The sequence below is a fragment of the Aethalodelphis obliquidens genome, unplaced genomic scaffold (assembly GCF_003676395.1).
Source record: "Aethalodelphis obliquidens isolate GAN/ISIS:26980383/991018 unplaced genomic scaffold, ASM367639v1 scaffold8, whole genome shotgun sequence".
Taxonomy (NCBI): Eukaryota; Metazoa; Chordata; class Mammalia; order Artiodactyla; family Delphinidae; genus Aethalodelphis; species Aethalodelphis obliquidens.
In genome coordinates, this window is record NW_020837952.1 from 3,355,849 (window position 1) to 3,377,504 (window position 21,656).

The 21,656-nt window shown below is 46.9% G+C and overlaps 1 protein-coding gene across 2 annotated transcripts; it reads right to left on the minus strand.

Annotated features, from left to right (window-relative positions):
- Positions 1–539: 539 nt before the first annotated feature.
- Positions 540–21,569, minus strand: CELA1 (chymotrypsin like elastase 1). Of its 2 annotated transcripts, XR_003432774.1 has the most exons (11): positions 21,447–21,569; positions 16,404–16,533; positions 15,640–15,722; positions 14,579–14,731; positions 14,385–14,485; positions 13,244–13,369; positions 12,348–12,484; positions 10,187–10,332; positions 1,435–1,584; positions 1,207–1,292; positions 540–694 (listed from the first exon to the last, which is right to left on the minus strand). XR_003432774.1 is itself a non-coding variant. In XM_027106315.1 (10 exons), the coding sequence occupies exons 2-10, from the start codon at positions 16,441–16,443 to the stop codon at positions 677–679; spliced, it is 954 nt and encodes a 317-aa protein (XP_026962116.1). In that variant the 5' UTR covers positions 16,444–16,533; positions 21,447–21,569; the 3' UTR covers positions 540–676. The 2 variants fall into 2 exon arrangements, 1 of the variants encoding a protein (XP_026962116.1); XM_027106315.1 differs by lacking the exon at positions 1,207–1,292.
- Between the last annotated feature and the right edge of the window lie 87 nt (positions 21,570–21,656).

Genomic DNA, 21,656 nt, shown 5'->3' on the forward strand with positions numbered 1-21,656 from the left:
GGGAGAAACAAAAGAAGGACAAGCCTACAGTCTACTTGGGAGAGTCAGGGCACATTTCGTCACTCAGGAACATTTTAAAGCCCTCTGTGCCTTTGACTATAGCAAATATGTTTGGGAGGAGGGACAGATGGGCAGATTAATGGATGAGTAGGTCCTAACATAATCCAAAAAGGACAATGTAAGACCACTCTCACTTGGCTTAGTTTGTGAACTGATAGAGATGGCAGCAAATGGAAGAACGAGCCCAGAAGTGTGGTGAAATCCAACTCAGGCCCTGTAACTGCATTTCCACTAGAGGGCTTAATTACAAATAAAAAGACACAGGGGCCTTCCCTGATGGCGCAGTGGTTGGGAGTCCGCCTGCTGATGCAGGGGACATGGGTTCGTGCCCTGGTCCGGGAGGATCCCACATGCCGTGGGGCGGCTGGGCCCGTGAGCCATGGCTGCTGAGCCTGTGCATCCGGAGCCTGTGCTCCGCAACGGGAGAGGCCACAACAGTGAGAGGCCCGCGTACTGCAAAAAAAAAAAAAGACACAGGGTAATATATATATTCAATTTTATTTGCATTTCTGCATCTGGCTCAGTAGTCTGTTAGAATGGTTTTTCCTGGATGGCCTCAAGTCCTGCTGTGGATCTAAGAATCATCTTGGGAAGGCCGTTGGACCCAAGAAAATGTTCAGTTGTTGGCAGTGACCTGAACGAAAAACCGGTTATATCCAGTCAGTAACTTCTGCCCACCTCCTTTCTTTTCCCTTCAGGGCTCCCAGTTGAGCATGGCCCTGTACTGGGTTTATGGGGGGGGGGGGGGCAGGAAGTAGTTCTCAGCTGTGTCAGGGCAATTCAGTGTTATAGGCACATACTCAAGACTCAGTGTCAAGGGCAGACCTTGAACCGGTTGTGAGTCAAGGTTCATACCACAAGACTCCAGAATGTGTTTGAAGACTGGAGGGTATAGGTGTGAGGCTCTACCACCAGGTCAGTGTAGGTATAGTCTCACCTAACCCTCAAGCATTGTTTAAGGTGGTAAAACCTCTTGGCAAAGGGTAGAGCAAATTCCCATGATGCCCTTAGAAAGAACTGGTGGAGGAGAAGGTTAGTGCCTCTTCCCTCGCCCAGGAGAGGGAAGCCATTTTCCCCTTGGCTTTGACTTTGGACAGCACTGATATGTACCTGGTTCAGATCTGCTGTTGCCACCACCCACCTTACCCTAAGCAGTAAACAGTACAGTGAAGCATTCTTAGTGGGTATGTGAAGTGGAACTCAGGACGGCAACGTTATCGAGCGAAAGTACACTACGGAGGAAGGGAAAGGAGTAAACATTTGAATGCGGTGAGGAAGAGGATGGCTTCCCCTGCTTAACTTTTGCTCCCCAACCCAGCCAGTGCTTGGGTCTCCAGGTAACCCTATTTCAAACCATCATTTGAGAGGACTCACGTTATTTATCCAAGAGATGTAAGCAGAGACCCGAGTGAAGACTGTGGGCTTCCTGGAGACATTACAGCCCAGGCTGGACACGAAGCTGGTCACACCGTGGACAGTGTACTGGCCATTCACCAAGCAATGAAGGGGACCCCCAGAATCACCCTGTGGAGAGGAGAAGCAGTGTCCTAAAACGCCACATCTTTTGATCTTTGGGCCTTTGTTTCTGCTTACACCCACCCACCCCCATCTCTTTGTACAATCCTGTACTGTTTAAAAGCTCCAATTAAGATCCCCACTTCCTTCATATCCCCTCAATCAAGATGAACCTCCTCTTCCTTTCTAAACGACCATAGCACTTCTTCCTTTCTTTTGTAGCACTCATGTCATGTTCTGCCTTGTGTTTTGGTTTCATAATTTGTTTCTATCTCCCACGCTTATCTGTGAGCTTCTTGAGACAGGAACTGCATCTTACTGATATTTTCCTCTCCACGATGCTAGCATAGAACTTTGAACATCTTAGGCTCAATAGCTGTTACTGACTTAAATTGAACCTGGGGTGAGGGGAATAAGTTGTTCTAATGATTTATTTATCCCCAGCATTCAGACCAACGGGTCTAATTAGACTTAGCCTTTAGACACAGGGTAGGTAGTCAAACCATGTTAAACTAAACCGGCGTAAAGAGAAGAGAAAGTGATGTATTGGGTAGTGGTTACGTGCTCGGGCTTAGAATCAGACAAACCGGAGTTTACAGACTGTGACCTTGACACTCGTTTCCTTACTCAGTTCCCAGAATGTCAGTTCTGTGATTCCAGACATAAAATTGGAAGATATTTCTTTGGAGAATCTGATCAGCACAAGAGGGAAGATCTAAAGATACTAACATTGTAAGTCCCCCAATGAAATGGCCTAGCCAGATCCCCTGACAAAGCAGTTCACTATAGATGAACACCACCTAAGGCTCAGAGCTACCTATCAGCTCTTCACTGTCCGACTCTGAAATAAGAGCATATGGTCAAGGATGACCAAACATCTGAAGAAAGCCTCAATTATAAAGATCAAGGGGCTTCCCTGGTGGCGCAGTGGTTAAGGATCGCCTGCCAATGCAGGGGACACATGTTCGAGCCCTGGTCCAGGAAGATCCCACATGCTGCAGAGCAACTAAGCCCGTGTGCCACAACTACTCAGCCTGCGCTCTAGAGCCCCGTGAGCCACAACTACTGAAGCCCGCACGCCTAGAGCCCGTGCTCCGCAGTAAGAAAAGCCACTGCAATGAGAAGCCCGCGCACCGCAACAAAGAGTAGCCCCCGCTCACCGCAACTAGAGAAAGCCCGTGTGCAGCAACAAAGACCCAATGCAGGCAAAAATAAAATAAATTTAAAAATAAATAAATTTAAAAAATTAAAACCTCCTTATTAAAATAAATAAAGATCAAAACAAAGAAATAAAAAATGAAGGCAACCAAGATTATGCAGGGAGAAGAATATAAACAACAAAACTATGATTAATATTGCATCCATGATACAAGAACAGCAAGCTATTAGAGCATTCAGAAAACAAAAAGAGCCTTTGGAAATTATGATAGTAGAAATGAAAGACTGGGTTAGGAGATAAAGCGGACAAAATATATAGAGAGAAAATATGAAAATAAGAGGACCAATTTAGGAGGTAGATGTGTGAATAATGGAAATTCTAGAAAGAGAAAATAAAAATGGAGGGGAGGAAATGATCAATAAATAAACATTTTCAGAAGCAAAGATCTGCAGTTTCCAGAATGAAGAAACCCACTAAATGTCCCTCAGAATGAATGCAGATAGACCCATACCAAGATACAGAACAAGAGAAGATAAAATAGGTCACTTATAAATTAGTGGAGAGTTTGGGGCTGAACTGGTGATAAATTGAGTATACATTATGCAAATTTAAAAAGACAATTATTAACCCCAGGGAAAACAAAATTATGCAGGGAATAGCATTTTACATAATCATAATAAATACTAAATGTTAATTTAACCAAAATTATTTGGGGAGGTTGTGGGTGCAGATAGCAAAGTTCATGCTGGGGGCAAGTATATATGTGTAAAAGGAAGAGAGGTTGCACACCTTGCATAATGCCTGAGCTGAAAAATTAAGTGGCAATATAAGTATATGCTTTTAGAGAGGTGGAAGGAGACACTGAAAGAAATCAGCTGAAGAGTTGACAGTGGTCCCCTCTAGGGAGGGAGAGCTTGAGGTGGTGGAAGGAACACTATGTTCTTTCCCACTATTGGGCCTCATCGTTTTACTGGCCACCTTAAGCAGTTTAATACACATAGCTTCAATAAAAATTAAAACTTAAAAAAAGAAGAACTAGGGAAAGAGACCAAAAGTTCAAATTGCGGATAACTCTTTTAAAAAGGAAATAGCTGTACCCCATCCCAACTATGTTTAGGAAAAGAAGATGCTTCCTTTAGACTATTGTACTCAACACAAAACAAAACAGTTTAAATATCTTCCACTCAAATTCTAATAGGGGTTTGATAGTATTTCTAAGCTAGAGGAATGGAAGGTAATTGAATTGTATATCATATGATTTTCTTATGCTAATTGACCTGAAAAGAAACAAAGACTGTAGCGATGGGGGGTGTGGCTGAGGATATCAGGGCAGAAGGAAGAGCTGGGAAAGAGCTCGGTGGGAGACGGTGGTGGATTGAGGTGAGAGGGGCTTAGTGAATCCACTCTGAGGAAAAGGGCTGGGACCCAGAAATCTGAAAGCCCAGAAAACAAAGACACAATATTTGGGAAATTCCAGTGGGAAGAGACCTGGCGACACAGTCGCTTCAGAGAATTGCCTATCTGGAGTGGCAGCAAGAAGAAAAGTACTCTAGTTTTTCAGAGTTCAAGGCCTTGAGAGAGAGCGAAGTGAATTAAACTCAGAAAGGTTAAACCTTAAGAGGTTATAGGTGAAGGTGGCTGGTGAGGACCTGTAAGAGCTTGACTTATGTGTTTGTTAGACCTTCGCGGTCCCCTAGGAGTTTCGACTCGCCCAGGAAACAGCAAGAGTCGGAAGCCGATGCAAAACGCAAGAGGTTTATTGAAGGCCGGTGCACCGGGGTTCCTTGGTCCTCACGCAGGAGGTCGAAGAAGGAACCCCTTTTGGGCGCGAATATGTCAGTTTTATAGGTTCCCACTTCCCCGTATGTAAATTATAGATTTGGTTGAGTTTTCCTGCTGATTGGTCCCGGCTTAGGCTCGGACCAGAGAGGGAACTTGTCCCCAGCTTCCTGATTGGTCTTTGACAGATACCTTTTTTACATTTTGTTTATCTCCCTCCTTCTCGGAAGGGGACCGGACATCCTGGAAATTCACCCATTGTCTAAGAAGCCCCTATTGTCTGGAGAGTTCTTAATCATTAGCTGGAACAATGTCCCTCGAGTCCCACATGTTCATCTTTTTTTTTTTTTGCCCCAAGTTGCAGGTAGGGTTCCCAGGATATAGGACTTCTAAGTTTTGACACTGGTGTGGACAAAAAAATGTTGCCTGCCATGTCAGTAAACAAAGAATTTTGCCTTCCATTCTGGGAAACAAGGAATGTTGCCTGTCATCAAGCCACCAGCCACTGCAGCCACCTTCCATATCCTGAGGGGATTTCAGGATGGAGAAAAATGATACTGGCCCTAGATAGTTACAATGCATATCAAAGGAATGATTTCTGTAAGCCCAGACTCTTGCATCTTCCCAAACACAGAAAAACACTAAAATCATTCACTTGAAATGTCTGTTTCTTGTTATTAGCAGTAATCTTTGATGGTTGTCTCCATGTTTTTTTTTCAGCAAAAACTCTAATATATCCTGGCTCCTTCCCTTACCTCTTTGGAACAGTTGCTCAGAGCTGTCTGAGAGGCTGTCTCCCGGGGTTTTGTCCTTAGTAAGATCACTGAATAAAACATAACTCTCAACTTTTAGGCTGTGCGGTTTTGTTTTGTTTTCAGTTGACACTGGGGAAGTCCTGGGAAAATTGGGATGAGTTGCTCACCTTACTTCCGTAGTTCTAACTGCTTACAAAAAAAAAAACCCTTTAGGGACTTCCCTGGCGGTCCAGTGGTTGGGACTTAGCCTTCCAGTGGGGGGCGGGGGTGTGGGTTCGATCCCTGATTGGGGAGCCAGGACCTCACATGCCCTGCGGCCAAAGGGCCAAAACATAAAACAAAAGCAATATTGTAGCAAACTCAACAACTTTAACTTCAACAACTTCAACAACAACATGACAACTTTAAAAATGGTCCACATCAAAAAAAAAAAAAAATCTTTAAAACAAACACACAAAAAACCCTTTAATCTTTGATTCTACTATTTCAGCCAGCCTACCAGCCTCCTTCTCCACCTAGCTTGGAGCTTGCATTTGATCTGCAATCTTGTCTTTATGTCCCAATAATGCATGAAAACCCAGCCCTGGATTAATCCATTCCCTACAACTAGATCTTTGAATGGAGTGAATCATATATCCATTATGATTATTGCATGGTCTCCAACCTCAGCCTATATCAGTAACATCATGGAGGCCAGTCTTTCTAAACCCATTCACCTTAATCAGTCCAGACACAAACAACCCTTGTCCCTTCATTTTCAGCATTTAATCTGACTCCTAGTTCATGAGTAAATAGAAGCAAGATTGCAGAACACCTGCCAACTTCCAGCTACCCAGCCTGCACTCTCTTTCATGTCCATGCACATTTTTGTGTCCCTCTTCTGTTCAAGGCCAGCTCCACCTGTGCTCTTGGTTCATCTCTTCCTTCTCCTCCGGGATCTTGTGTCATCCATTTTTTCCCTCTCTCCAGCTCTACAGGATCCTTTCCTCTCTGCCCAGAAACACACTTAATTTTCTTCCCTCTTAAAAGATCCACCCCCTCCATGACTGTCATCCTCCTTAAAGCTACCAGACTTGTAAAATTCCTCACTTTCATCCAAGATTCTTGAAAGAGTATTCTACGTTCTTTGCTATGTTTCTTTCTTTCTTTCTTTTAAATTGGAGTATAATTACTTTACAATGATGAGTTAGTTTCTGCTGTACAACAAAGTGAATCAGCTATATGTATACATATATCCCTCCCTTTTGGACCTCCCTTCCCCCCGCCATCCCACCCATCTAGGTCATCACAGAGCACTGGGTTGAGCTCCCTGTGCCATAGAGCAGGTTCCCACTAGCTATCTATTTTACACATGGTAGTGCATTTATGTCAAACCTAATCTACCAATTCATCCCCCCCCGCCCCTTCCCTGCCCCCTGCCCCATGTCCACACGTCTGCGTCTCTATTCCTCCTCTGCAAATAGGTTCATCTGTACCATTTTTCTAGATTCCACATATATGTGTTAATATACGATATTTGTTTTTCTCTTTCTGACTTACTTCACCCTGTGTGACAGACTCTAGGTCCATCCACATCTCTACAAATGACCCAGTGTTGCCTCTTCATTCCTTACCCTTCAATCAAGCTTCTGCCCTCACCACTCCACTGAAACTGCTCTAACTGTAGTTACCAGTGACCCGCCAACTGTGGAAGTAGCCACTTTCAGTTATTTGCCTCGGCTCCTGGCTGCAAGGCATACTATGTGATGATCTATCAGTATTTCCTGAGATTTTGTGAAACCTTTATTTACTATGCTTTTCTCTTATCTCTTTTTTAGATCCTTACGGGTCCTTTGTCCTCCAACTATCTCTGAAGCACTCAAATATTTATGTTATCACAGTTCTTCCCCCCAGCTCACTGTTTTTTGTTTTTTTTTTCCTCATTCTACCACTTTTCCCTGGGGGAGGTGGGGATGGGGGGTGGGGGACTTTGAGGGATCTTATCTCTAACCTAGCTTTCTCCTTCAGGATCCACTCTCTTTATATATAGTTTCTTACCAGTTAACAATAACTGAATGTCCCACTGGGATCTCAGACTCAACTTGTCAGACTCAACCTTCCCTCCAAAATCCTATAAATATTGTCTCATAGAGGCAACAAACACCTCCCCCAGATCACTTAAATCAGATGCGTGGAAGTCATTCTTGATCCTCCTTCCTCCTCTCCACTGCCCTAATTCGGGCCCTCAGATTTCTTGCCTAGATAATTGCAAGAGTCTCCTAAGCAGTCTCCCTGCTAATCTTGCTCTCTTCAAAAACACGCTTAGGGCTTCCCCTGGGGGCGCGGTGGTTGGGGGTCCGCCTGCCGATGGGGGACACGGGTTCGTGCCCCGGTCCGGGAAGATCCCACATGCCGCGGAGCGGCTGGGCCCGTGAGCCATGGCCGCCGAGCCTGCGCGTCCGGAGCCTGTGCTCCGCAACGGGAGAGGCCACAACAGTGAGAGGCCCGCATACCGCAAAAAAAAAACAAAAAAAAAAACATGCTTACCTTGTCATCAGAGAGTGCTTCTAAAAGGCAAATCTGATCATGCTGTTCTCCGGTTTAGAACTCTTCAGTGGTTTCCCAGTGCCTAAGATAAAGGTTCATGTCCCCAAGCATGACATTTGAAGGCCTAAGTCGTGTGGCTCCTACCTGTCTCCAGTGTCATCTCCTGACATTCCCTAGTATGGTAATAGTTTATGTTCTAGCCCAGAGGTCAGCAAACTTTTTCTGTAAAGAGCCAAAGAGTAAATATCTCAGGCTTTGCAGGCCAGTCTCTCTTGCAATTGTTCAACTCCATGAAAGCAGCCATAAACAATACGTAATGAAGAAGTAAGGCCGTATTCCAATAAAAGTTTTTTATAACGAACACTGAAATTTTATATTTTTCATGTGCCATGACATATTATTCCTTTCTTAATTTGTTCCCAACCATTAAAAAATGTGAAAAACATTCTTAGCTCATGGACCACGTAAAAACAGGCAGCAAGCTGGGCTTGGAGGCTGTGGGCCCTGACCTCTGCTCTAACGGTAGGGAATGCCCTATAATTCTCTATATGTGTTCTAGGTTCTTGGGCCATGCCTTTCTTCATGTTCCCTCTCTCTGAATATCTTTTCCTCTTTTTTTGCCTGGCTTTCTCCTATTTAAGCTTTATGACTCAGTACAGACTCTAGTTTCTCAGGGAAGGCAAGTCTTTTCCGACACCAACAGGCGGAGATAAGTACCTATCTTTTGAACTCCCATATCACCCTATGCATATTTTTGTTATAACACTTAACCACATTGTATTACAATGTTCTGTTCTATGTCTGCTCTTCCCATTCTTCCACTAGACACTGTGTTTATATTTATCTTTGTATCTTTCGTATCTTTCATACAAAGATGAATCAAACACAGTGCCTAGTATTTAGCAGATGATCAAGAATATTTGTTGAACTGCATTAAGAAATCTGCAAACTTATGGTCACCAGAGGATAAGGGTGGGGGAGGGATAAATTGGGAGATTGGGATTGACATATACACACTACTATATATAAAATAGATAACTAGGGCTTCCCTGGTGGCGCAGTGGTTGAGAGTCCGCCTGCCGATGCAGGGGATGCGGGTTCGTGCCCCGGTCTGGGAAGATCCCACATGCCGCGGAGCGGCTGGGCCCGTGAGCCATGGCCGCTGAGCCGGCGTGTCCGGCGCCGGCGCCCCCCAAGGGGAGAGGCCAGAAAAAAAAGGAACAAAAAAAAAAAAAAAAAAAAAAAAAAAAAAAAATATATATATATATATATATATATATATATAGATAGATAGATAGACAGACAGATAACTAATAAGAACTTGCTGTATAGCACAGGGAACTCTACTCAGTACCCTGTAATGGCTTATATGGGAAAAGAATCTAAAAACAAACAAAAAAAGAGTGGATAAATGTATATGTATAACTGATTCACTTTGCTGTACACCTGAAACTAACACATTGTAAATCAACTATACGCCAATAAAAATTAAAAAAGAAAAAGAAATCTGTAAGATGGTGCATTGGTGATTGATCTTGTCTAAATAGAAGACGATTTATATATGTACTATTATAAAACTATTTTGTGCACTTTCCCCTACCATATTCACCTGTATACATTCTGCTATCAATAATATTGGGTCAAAAGGGTGGTGGTGGAGGAGCTCTAAGAAAAATTGGGGTTGATGGGAGGGGAGCTAACTTATACACAGTTACAACCACCACGCCAGGCCTAGCCCCATGGCAGCCATTAAAAATCTAGGGCATAGGGGCTTCCCTGGTGGCGCAGTGGTTAACAATCTGCCTGCCAATGCAGGGGACACGGGTTCGAGCCCTGGTCCGGGAAGATCCCACATGCCGCAGAGCAACTAAGCCTGTGAGCCACAACTACTGAGCCTGTGCTCTAGAGCCCGCGAGCCACAACTACTGAAGCCCGCGCGCCTAGAGCCTGTGTTCCGCAACAAGAGAAGCCACTGCACTACAAGAAGAGTAGCCTCCACTCGCTGCAACTAGAGAAAGGCCACACATAGCAACAAAGACCCAACGCAGCCAAAAAAAAAAAAAAAAATTTATTAAAAAAAAAATCTAGGGCACAAATAACTTCTAAAGAACACTCACATATACCAACACACAAATGTTGGGCCACATACAAACTTTTGAGGTGGGGGAGGGCAACAGGCAAGATGAATTTTAAGGTTCCTTTAAACTTGGAGATTCTGTGAATATAGACCTAGTAGCACAGAATCATTCTCCTTCAGATGCTAGAATACAAAGTTTAGTCTGTACATAGGGGTGGGAGTAGGTGTGAAATAGGTGAGTAAAAGGTGGGGGATGGGAAACAGAGAGGGGAGGGACCTGGGGTGAGACTTCTGACACTTCCCGCCTGTGTTCACCTGGCATCCAGAGTGAACTCCGTCTCCTCCAGCGCACACCATGGTATTCTTCACGGTGGAGCCCCAGTAAGAGGAGCTGGAGCAGGTGGCGTAGTCCACGGTGGGCAGGTAAGCCTGCTGCAGGGTCTGGGCCAGCTGCCCATTGGCTGAACAGGACACACAGCATTGGAGGTCAGCCCCAGCTGCTATCCAGGGAAAAAAAACCTTCCACACCCAGCTAAACCTTGCCAAGTTCTGATGAAAGCTGAGGTCAGGGCAAGTTCCTTTTCTCTGCCCATTGCATGTCATAGATCCTCCTTTTGTCTCTGTATAAAAGCTACAGGCACCTTCCTTTAAGGAGTCATCCTTGACTACGTTCCCAGGTTCCAAACCACTAATCCTATGCCTGCTTTTTTTTTTTTTTTTTAATCTCATGGATACCTTAATTAAGTAACTAGAATGGTCTTATTTGTTAATAACTTATCTGTCCTGCTTCCTCCTTACACTGTAAACCCTGTGAAGCAGAACTGGGACTATGCACCCTTGTTTCCATTTCTTAAGAGCTTTCCTTTATCTGCAATTTTTTTTTTTTTTTTTTTTTTGCTGCGGTACGCGGGCCTCTCACTGTTGTGGCCTCTCCCGTTGCGGAGCACAGGCTCCGGACGCGCAGGCTCAGCAGCCATGGCTCACGGGCCCAGCCGCTCTGTGGCATGTGGGATCTTCCCAGACCAGGGCACGAACCCGTGTCCCCTGCATCAGCAGGCGGACTCTCAACCACTGCGCCACCAGGGAAGCCCTATATGCATTTTTTGACTTTTCAAAGGCTTTGCACATGAATTATTCTTTGGATACTTACAACAATCCTTTCATGTTATATATAGATCAGGAAATTGAACTACAATGACATTGAGTGAACTGGGAGCAGAGCTGGATTACAAGCATGTGTCTCTCTCAGTCCCAGGTTTCCCCAGTAGACTGGCTGCTCCCAGCAAGGCCTTGCCTCCCCTCTAGAGCTCAGATCCTGTCTGATGGCTGACAGCCTTCTGTGCCAGGCCTGCTGTCTCTACCCTTGTTAACTATCTCTGCTCATAGCCTCTCCCACCTTTCCATGTCATCTAATGACTTTTCCTTCCAGAAATCTTCCCATGATTGACCAGAAGAAGCTGAGGCCTCCTCTGCCTCGACTCCTCTGGACCTGCAGCCACCCCTGGCTCATTCACTCCAGCCCACAGCCTATAGACTGTCTATGAAGGCAGCTCGATGGTATCGTGACCACCAAGGTGGAAGCCAGGATACCTGCCTTCTGGCCCCAGCTAACTAGTTACTAACTAGTCGTGTGATTTTTTTTTTTAAATATTTATTTATTGGGTTGCCCTGGTGGCGCAGTGGCTGAGAGTCCGCCTGCCGATGCAGGGGACACGGGTTCGTGCCCCGGTCCGGGAAGATCCCACATGCCGCAGAGTGGCTGGGCCCGTGAGCCATGGCTGCTGAGCCTGCGCGTCCGGAGCCTGTGCTCCGCAACGGGAGAGGCCACAACAGCGAGAGGCCCGTGTACCAGAAAAAAAAAAAAAAATTATTTATTTGGCTGTGCTGGGTCTCACTTGCAGCACATGGGATCTTTGTTGCCGTGTGAGAGATCTTCTTTGCGGCATGAGGCATCTTTTAGTTACGGCATGCAGTATCTTTTAGTTGCGGCATGCGTCATCTTTTAGTTGCAGCATACAGGCTCTTAGTTGTGCCGTGCCCGATCTATGTTCCCTGACCAGGGGTCGAACCTGGCCCCCTGCAATGGGAGCGCAGAGTCTTAACCGCTGGACCACCAGGGAATTCCCTGGTCATGTGATCTTGAACAAGGTCTTTAATTTCTTTCTTTTTTTTTTTTTTAAGGTCTTTAATTTCTTTGGGCCTCAGTTTCCTTATGTATAAAATGAGAGGCTGGTAACAAAATACTCTCTGAGGTAAGGTGTCTATCTTTTTTTTTTTTTTTTGGTTATAAGAATCTGAGAATTTCTGACTTGACTATTCCATGGCTTGTTCTTAGCTTGATTTCATGAACCAGTTATTTTATCTCTGGTTCCTGGTCTTTGGCTCTGAACACCTAGGACCACAGAAAAAGTGCCCCAGAAGCTCAGCTACCTAATCAAGATCCATGTGGTGGATGGTGCCAATGTAGGCGACTTACTCATGGTCCTGCCCCAACCTGTGATGTAGCAGGGGCTCTTGTTAGTCAGGATGGTTCCCTCCTTTGGCAGAACACCCAGCTGGACATAGCTGTTGAGGGTAACGTTCTGGGCCAGGCGCAGCAGGGCGATGTCATAGCTGCGGGAGGAAAGGAGACGGCTCGCTTGCAGGACCAGGCCTTCCTTTAAGTCAGCACAGGGACAAGCCCTCCCTAAGCCTTGTGTGCCCATGGAATTGGAAACCAATGACTTCGAAGAAGGAGGGGACTGACTCGCCAAGACTCAAATTCGAGGAACTACGCATTTGGATTGTAGGATATTCTACGTTTAACAGCGGCCCCTGCTGGTGAGGTCTCAGCATTGCCGCCTAGCTCTGGTCTGCAACCCAGGGGGAGTGGAGCTCGCTTCTTTCAGTTGTGAATGGGGACTCGGAAAGGAGCAGAGTGCTTTGATCTTCGTAGCAGAGAAGAGTTCTCAGAGGAGAAAGATGTCAAATGCTCTGCAGAAATATCCAAATTACTTGAACCCACGCTATAGAATTGGCTACCCTCTTAACTACTTCCTTTCCAAAAGTTTACAGCTCAGTCTTGCAGGACTTTTCTCATTGTGAGATTCATTTTAAGAAATCTACTTTTGCTGATGGAGTCTATTCCATAAAATGAATAATAACTAACAATAAAAACAGGAACATTAAACTCTGCAGAGGAGATTCAGGGGATCCAATCATGCAAACCAGCGTAGATCAAACAAATCCCCAAAGATCTTCAAACATTCTCAAGTCCTCCAACATCTTAATTCTCAGAGTCCTCCTGAATGAATGTGAAGGAAGCCAAGACCCCATGGCTGGCCAGTCAGCCCTCCACCTCCCAGCCCCAGGCTAGCCCCGCCTTGCCCCTACCCTGCAGCCACATTATTGCTGTTCCAGTGGGGATGCACCTCGATCCTCTGCACTCTCACGTACTGCTCGGTGCCATCGTTCTGGCTCAGGTTGTGGTCTCCAACCACCACACGGAAGCTCATTTGTCTGGAGGGAGAGAGGGAAACCCTGAGTGATCCTTCTTTTTCCCCTCTTAGAGAAAAGTTGGGAAGCCATCTTACATCTCATCTTTAGGACAGGAATCCATCTTATCTGGCCCAGGCAGTGGAAGGATGGAAGACCCTGGAGGATGAGGAAGTAACCAACCCTCCCATCCCCAATTTGCTAACCTGTGGAAGTGACAAAAACTACCATCAACTTCATGTTCCCAATTTACTAAGCCAAACATCAGAGGCTGAATATCTCATAACTTGGGAGAGGTGTGCTGAGCATAAATGAAATAATGGCTCTCGGCCCATAGAGGGGTTTCGAGGGACATATAAACTTCTAGACCAGTAGTTCTTTTGTTTTTAAAATTTTTTTGTCCACACCACAGGGCATGCGGGATCTTAATACCCCCCGACCAGGGATTGAACCCGTGCCCCCTGCATTGGAAGCATGGCGCCTTAACCACTGGAAGTCCTAGACCAGTAGTTCTTAAAGCATGGTCCCTGTACCAGCAGCATCAATATAACCTGGAAACTTGTTAGAAATGCAGATTCTCAGGCCTCAACCTGGACCTTCCTATCAGAAACTCTACTGGGCTGGGCCCAGCAATCTGTGCCCTGCAGGTGATTCTGATCCATGCTCAAATTTAAGAACAACTGCTCACGATAAACATGAAAAAATGGTTACCAGTCAGGCGTTGACTAGGCACTTAAATATTTACCTACCTAATTCTCACAATAATTCTACAAAGTAGGTAGAGATAAGGGAGGGAGAGCTTGGAGAGCTAAGTAAGCCATCCAAGTTCACATAGCTAGAAGAAGCTGGGACAGGAGGTGAACCTGAGTTTGCCTGACATTATAGTTTGTACTTTCCATTATATCCTACTACCTCCCCGCAGGCCCCCCAACACCTCCTTAAAGTCTTGCCCTGAGCGGTCAAACATACATATTCCTCCAAAAGGACCAGACTCTTCCCCTCCCAGGGGCTCAGAAAAGCTGGTCTTTGTTTTTCTCACTTGTCCACACAGTGAGCAGCTGTCATCACCCAGTTCCGTCTGATGAGGGTCCCTCCACAGATGTGAAACCAGGAACCTCCAGACTGGTACTGGAGGGAAATCTAGATGGGGAGAGAAGAAAAGAGGGATAGGTTGGTGATTCTTGAAAGGCATTGATCCCAGCCATGTGTTACCTCCTTAAACTCCTGCCATACCTCAAAACATTCTCCAACTTTCTGGGCTAGAGATGGCGAATTGTTTTCATTTGACCTTTTGCTGTTGAGGCTACCTGGAGTAGTGGTGAGAAGGGGCGTGTAGATGCCCCTGGGACCAGCAGAAAAGAGTGTTCCGTCATTTGGTGATGTTTGCTGTGTACATGGAAGGGGGAGTAAAGACATACACACACAGTGCATTCAGCATCGTTACCCTATATTATTGCAAAGGGCCAGGAACCCAGGTCCTTCTACCTCCATTCCCTCTTGGGAAGGAAATGTAGCCATGGAATTGCTCCATCACCTAAGCCACAAACTTAGGTCCCCAGAACTCCCCTCCGAAGTTTTGAAGATACACCCTGTCCCCTCACCCCAGCAGATACTTAGAAACACCACCGGAGTATGCATTTTTATCAGTTCATTCCTCCTCCTTCATTGCCTCATATCACACAATAGCTCTACCCCTGAAAATCGGGGCACAAACTTCTATAAATTGAATTTAATTCTAATCGCAGTGATTTCTCTCAAAGTATGGCTATTCACCAGTGAATTTGCCAGTTTTACACTTTTAGAATTGCTTAAGTCACAGCCTAGCTGCCCTATTTTGAAAGTGGAAACTCTTTAAATAGCCAAACGAGCAACGTGCTCCATTTGGGGGCAGAGGTGTGTTTGCATGTGTGACACGAATTGCGTGGAGTGGGGTGTGTGTGTGTGTGTGTGTGTGTGTGTGTGTGTGTGAAGGTGTGTAGAGTCTGAGGTGTGGGTCTGGCACACAGTCTTGCTAGTGTGGCACAAGAGGTATTGCTGGGAGTGTAAATGTGGTTTGTGTTTGGGTGTGTGCCTGGGAGAGTGAGTGTGGTTGGTGTTTAAATCCTTTCCTCCAAGCCTTTTGCACTTAGAAAAAAATTCCTAAGCCTCGTCCCATTCATCTTTTAAAGCTAGAATCCAGGCGGCTGGAGAGCTTCCTGTTGATAAGGATATACACAAACATACATAATATTGCATATCAGGACACGGGCAACTCTTATTTCGTTGGCAGTCTGGGGCTGTGAAGGAACACCCACCTGAGAGGGCCAAGAATGCCTCCGGGCCTCAGTCCCTCCAACTACCCGGGCGTTGGTTTCTGGAAAGTCCTGGGCACTATGTTCTTTGTGGGGCAGAAGAAAAGTGAGTGATGACTAAGCATGGGGTCAGCTCAGGGTGGGAGGGCGGGTGGCAGTTGTGCTTTGTCTGCAAACTCACAGTTCCTCCCTAGCAAATGAGGGGCCCGGCTGTGAGTTCTCTGAGCCCCTTTTGAAAGCAGATAAGTCTAAGTGCCTTCTGCTTTTCTGCTTCCCCTACGTGTCCCCAGAACCTTGGCATGTTACAAGGACCCATCTCACACTGCCGTGCCAGGCCCCAGAGGTTCCTCATGGTCTCAGCCTTGCTTAGGGTCACCCTTGGCCTGAGGTGACTCCCCGCTCCCTACCCCCCACCCCTGACCCCCTCCCACACACACAGTGCTTTGGCGGGATTCTCCAGGGGGCAGGGACAGCAGTGCACATGCCACCAGATGCCCGCTGAGGACGTCTTCCTGTCAGTGGGGTTGGTGGGGGAGCCCAGGGCTCTGGAAGAGGCTTCTCTCTGCTTCATGGCTCAGGGGACTTTCAAGCAGAGGCCCCCGACCTTTTCTATCATGGGCTCCAGGAGAATAAAGTTTTCGCTAGACTCACAGACAGGGTCTCCTTCCCATCCTGGGATAGAGAGCAGACCTGGGCTTAAGGAAAGCTTTCCAACCCTCCTGCTCAATCTCCCTCCCCACAGAACTCCAGCCAGATGACCCACTTACCGTGAAGGACCAGCGTGGTGAACACCAGCAAGCGCAGCATGTTGCCAGCAAGTAGACCACTGCCCCCTTGCCACGAGCCAAGCCCTCTTTAATCTCCGCTTATCAGCAGCTTTGCTGACCTTCCTGTCAACTGGCAGGGCCAGTTGGAAGGCAGGGAAAATCACAGGTGATAATGGAAACACAAATGAAAAGGTTTCTTTTTAAGTAAAAGAATTTGTCTATGAACAAAGACAGAACAAGGTCAGGGCTGAATTAATCATCTCTTTCAGCTGAAAAGCATCCAACTAAGTCTTTTTCAGCAATAAGATGGAACAGCACAGCGAGATCAGCTCGGTGCTTTGTGACCGCCTGGAGGGGTGGGATAGGGAGGGTGGGACGGAGGGAGACGCAAGAGGGAAGAGATATGGGAACATATGTATATGTATAACTGATTCACTTTGTTATACAGCAGAAACTAACACACCATTGTAAAGCAATTATACTCCAATAAAGATGTTAAAAATATATATATATAAAAAAAAGAAATTAGATGGAGAGCCAGGACTGGCATTTCCCTTGGGATGCTCCGCTTGCTGGTAGCCTGCCACCGTCTCACTGCCCTCGGGGGCACTGTCAGTGCAGAGACCTACCCTGTGCACCAGGGGCTGGAGGCATGGGGGGCTGGAGGAGAGAAGTGTGCAAGGAGACCAAGAAGAAAGAGGAGACAGCAAAGAGGGAAACGGCACGCGCCCCCAGGACGCAGACAGTGGTGCAGGTGCAAGGAGACAAAAGCAGCGTAGCTGCAGTGGAGAGAATTCTGATGGAAGAAACCGTGTACCACGGGTTGGGACTTGAACCCACGCGGCTGGGCCTCGAACCCGGCCAAAACCCACAGTCTGCCAACTGAGATCACACACCTGGTTTCAGGACTTAATGAAGCTCAGGTTCTTGATGTCTTATTGCAGAAAGGATTCAGTGAGAGATAAAGTGATAGGTAAGAAGTGGATTTATTTAGAGAGAAACACACTCCACAGACAGAGCGTGGGCCTTCTCAGAAGGCGAGAAAGGCCCCAGAGTATGGGGTTGTCAGTTTTTATAGGAGTGGGTAATTTCATAGGCTAATGAGTAGGAGGAGTATTCCAACTATTTTAGGAAGGGGCGGGGATTTCCAGGAATTGGGCCACCGCCCACTTTTTGATCCTTATGGTTGGTCTTGGAACTGTCATGGCACCTGTGGTGTGTCATTTAGCTTGATGTGTTACAATGAACGTATCCTGAGGCTCGAGGTCTAGTGGAAGTCGACTTGTCTGCCGTCTTGGACCCATTTGGTTCTAGTAAGTTTATGTCGTGTCCTCTGGGCTATGTCATTCTTTCAAAGGTTGTGCTCTGCCCCCTTCCCTCTTGCTTCACTAGGAAACAGGTTTGGGGAGACTCATCTGGAGAGCAGATAAAAGAGAGCTCCCAGAGAAGGAGAGTGTCGGTGAGAAGAGGAAGCCCTCAGGATAGGGAGCTAGTCTGCGTGCTATGAGGGTGGAGAGCAGGGCAGGAGTGTCCTGCAGGAGATGAGAGGCTCTGGCCATCAGAGTCAGGAGAGGGGGACGGAGGGAGGTGCCGCGGACCTTGCGGTGGGCAGAGAACTTTGGGTTGGGAGGTCCCAGAGCAAGGACTGTGGGTGGACTTAGGCTGAGAGAAGCCAGAAGCCCAGGGGGAAGCAGGCAGGAAAGTATGCCAGTTTACCTGGGGGCTTTTGTTGCCTAGACACTCCAGAATTCAAGTTTCAAGCCTGCAGGTGTGGGAGAGGCCTGGAAAAGGCTGAGGAAGGAGTTCTGTACAGACGGTCACCTTTTCAGGTCCTTGAGCTGGGGGTGGGTGTGGGGGGTGATGGGTGGGAATTGCACTAAGGGCTCCCTCTCCAGCCCCACCCCCAACATTCTAACCCAAAGGAGACCCCGGGGGAGGGGGGGGAAGAGTTGAGCTGGCTGGGGAATCCGGGCCTCCTTTGTCATTCTCCACCCGCGCCCCCACCCCCACCCCCCGTGGCCTCCTCTGGAGAATAGGGAGACAGCTCTAGCCCCCAGGATCAGGAGTCCAAGGGGGGGCTCAAGGGCCTCTTAAAGGTTACCCCTCCACATCACAGACTCCAAAGTGAGCCCTTGAGCACAGGGTCAATATCACATCCAACGCTGCACCCTTGGCGAAGCCTTATCTGTATTTGCTTAAAAACCAAACTGTTTAGGATTGCACTCAATGCTCCCAAGCCATTGAGTAATCTACACACCCAGCCTCATCTCCCACGCTGGTCAGACTCTTTTCCTCCTCTTAGGGTGAGGTGTAGAGGAGGGCTTTGGCTTTCATTCTGAGGCACTGCGTATTTTCCAAGAGGAATGTATCTTTTTGAAATAAACACGGGCACAAAAATAAATGTACAACGATGTGGGTTCTAGTGTAGTCTGTCACCAAACTTTGTGTAGTTTGTCATAAAGTTTGTCGCAAAATTGGAAAAAACTCAGTATTCATCAATACTCAGTATTCATGAATACTCAGTATTCATCAAAACTCAGTATTCATCAATAGGGGAAGGTTAGAGAAATTGGGTTTAATCATATTAAGGAATACTACCCAGCTTTTTAAAAAAATAAATTTATTTATTTATTTGGTTTTAATTTTGGCTGCATTGGGTCTTCGTTGCTGCGTGTGGGCTTTCTCTAGTTGCGGTGAGCGGGGTCTACTCTTCGTTGCAGTACGCGGGCTTCTCATTGGGGTGGCTTCTCTTGTTGTGGAGCATGTGCTCTAGGAGCACGGCCTTCAGTAGTTGTGGCTCGTGGGCTCTAGAGCACAGGCTCAGTAGTTGTGGCGCACAGGCTTTGTTGCTGCACGGCATGTGGAATCTTCCCGGACCAGGGATCGAACCACCAGGGCTTCACCACCAAGGAATCCCAATACTATCCAGCTTTTAAAAAGAATGAGTTAGACTTAAATGACCTGACATGAAAAGATGTCCTTGGTATATTAAATGAAGACATCAAGTTTCAAACAATATGGTACTCTGTGTGTGTGTCTTTATATATATTATGTATATTCATAGAAAAAGGGTATAGAAGGTTTATACCTGGAAATTATTACTTTTCTAGAAGTTACTACTTCTAGAGAATGAATCAATAGGTATGGCAGTGTCGTGAGGATCAATTTCACTTTTTCTTTTTTCGTAATTTTTCAGCCATATCGCATGGCTTGCAGGATCTCAGCTCCCCGACCAGGGATTGAACCCGTTTCCCCTGCATTGGAGGTGAGGAGTCTTAACCGCTGGACTGCCAGGGAAGTCCCTTATTTTTGTAATTAAAAATAAGAATATATTCTGGGACATTTATCCATTTTTGGCAATGGCGCCAATACTCTTCAAGTGGGAAATAGATCCCCAGAGGAGATGAGCCACGCAGTGCTAAGGGGAGAGAGGTTCCTGGAGCCAGGAGATAGTAACACAGGGCTGGTTAGCATCAAGCTTTTAAACAAGACTTGGGCGTCCCTGGTGGCGCAGTGGTTATAAATCTACCTGCCAATGCAGGGGACATGGGTTCGAGCCCTGGTCTGGGAAGATCCCACATGCTGCCGAGCAACTAAGCCTGTGAATCACAACTACGGAGCCCGTGAACCACAACTCCTGAAGCCTGCACGCCTAGAGCCCATGCTCTGCAACGAGAAGCCACTGCAACGAGAAGCCCGCGCACCGCAACGAAGAGGAGCCCCCGCTCGCCGCAACTAGAGAAAGTCCGCGCTCAGCAACGAAGACCCGATGCGACCAAAAATAAATAAATAAATAAAAAAGATTTTAAGCAGGACTTAAGGTTTTAGGTTAGCCTGAGAATGGTCAGAGGGGTGGATTTTAATAGTGCAGATGTGGGGTTAGGGCAAGGCCATCCTCGGCTAAGGGGAGGCCAAGAAGCTGGTTTCTTGAGTCCTCCCACCTCCCTGTTCGTGCCCTCTCCCTCTTCTTGAGCACCTCTCTTCCCTAGTCCTCCCTTCACCCCCAAACCTGCTGCATCTCTCAGTCCCCGTGGGTTACCCTTAGCTGACCGCCCTTGCGAGATGCTCTGCTGCTGTGTGGTCGGGGTGAGGAAACTGAGCACCACAGCAGGGCTCCTCAGTTGGGCATGCGTCGTGAGATCGGGCTGGAGAGCTCTTGAGTGATGCTATAGAGAGTATGAGCGATATTAGGATAAATAGCAAACAAACAGTGCCTGGTAAATGTTTGGATGTTGAATGCAACCAAGAGTAGGGCTAAGATTGGAGTTAAGGACTAAGGCTCCCTAGGATTTACTGGACTTATTAGCATGGCATTCAAAGCCTTTTCAGTTGGGCCCCAAGCCACTGTTCTACAGGGCCGACTAACCCAGTAAGCACAGCAGGTACAGTGCCTGAGGCCCACAATACTTTTTTTTTTTTTTTGCCGTACGCGGACCTATCACTGTCGTGGCCTCTCCCGTTGTGGAGCACAGGCTCCAGACGCACAGGCTCAGTGGCCATGGCTCACGGGCCCAGCCGCTCCGCGGCATGTGGGATCTTCCCAGACCGGGGCACGAACCCGTGTCCCTTGCATCGGTAGGCGGATGCACCACCTCAACCACTGCACCACCAGGGAAGCTCCCACAATACTTTTTAGGCCCACAAAAATGTTTCAGTTTCTTTTAAAATCAGAATACAATCATCCTGGATTATATTCGTTGTTACATCAATGCAGTTGTAAAACATACTCTTTACCACTTTTTTAATGAAGGCACAAGTGCCTAGGGCTCATGAAAGCCATAGTGTGGTCCTGACCTTCTAGCTTCTACATTCACTGCGCCCCCACCCTTCAGTCCTCCTGGTTCCCTGCATCCACATGTACTGTTGTCCCTCTGCGACTTTTCTCACACTTGAGACCTTTGCTTACTGAGCTCTTCCTACCTGAGGATCCATCCTTTGAGGTCTAAGGTCAAATGTCACCAACTTTGTGAGGCTTCCCTAAGAATTGTTCTAAGTCATGTAGCACATCTCTGAACATCTGCAGGCTTGGCATGACTTGCTTACCTCTCTGTTTTCCCAGCTGAAGTATGAGTTCCATGGGGGAAGAGCCTTATTATCTCCTCATGTCTACATGTGCTTGACACAGCGTGGAGGCTAAATTGGGGGGCCAGAGGATATTTGGAGACGAGACAGTGGCTGTGACAGAACTTTTCAGACGTGTGTGATTCTTCACAGCTTGAATCAACTGATCCTCCAAACGGATCAGCTAAGGGG

What these genes read in the sequence shown, in the direction of transcription:
- CELA1 (XM_027106315.1), bottom strand. Translation starts at nt 16,443, where the DNA reads ATGCTGCGCTTGCTGGTGTTCACCACGCTGGTCCTTCACG. An exon ending in AAGTTGGAGAATGTTTTGAG is followed by an intron (nt 14,486 to 14,578) that starts GTATGGCAGGAG and finishes CTCCCCATCTAG; the next exon opens with ATTTCCCTCCAGTACCAGTC. An exon ending in GAGTTCACTCTGGATGCCAG is followed by an intron (nt 1,585 to 10,186) that starts GTGAACACAGGC and finishes TCCTCTCCACAG; the next exon opens with GGTGATTCTGGGGGTCCCCT.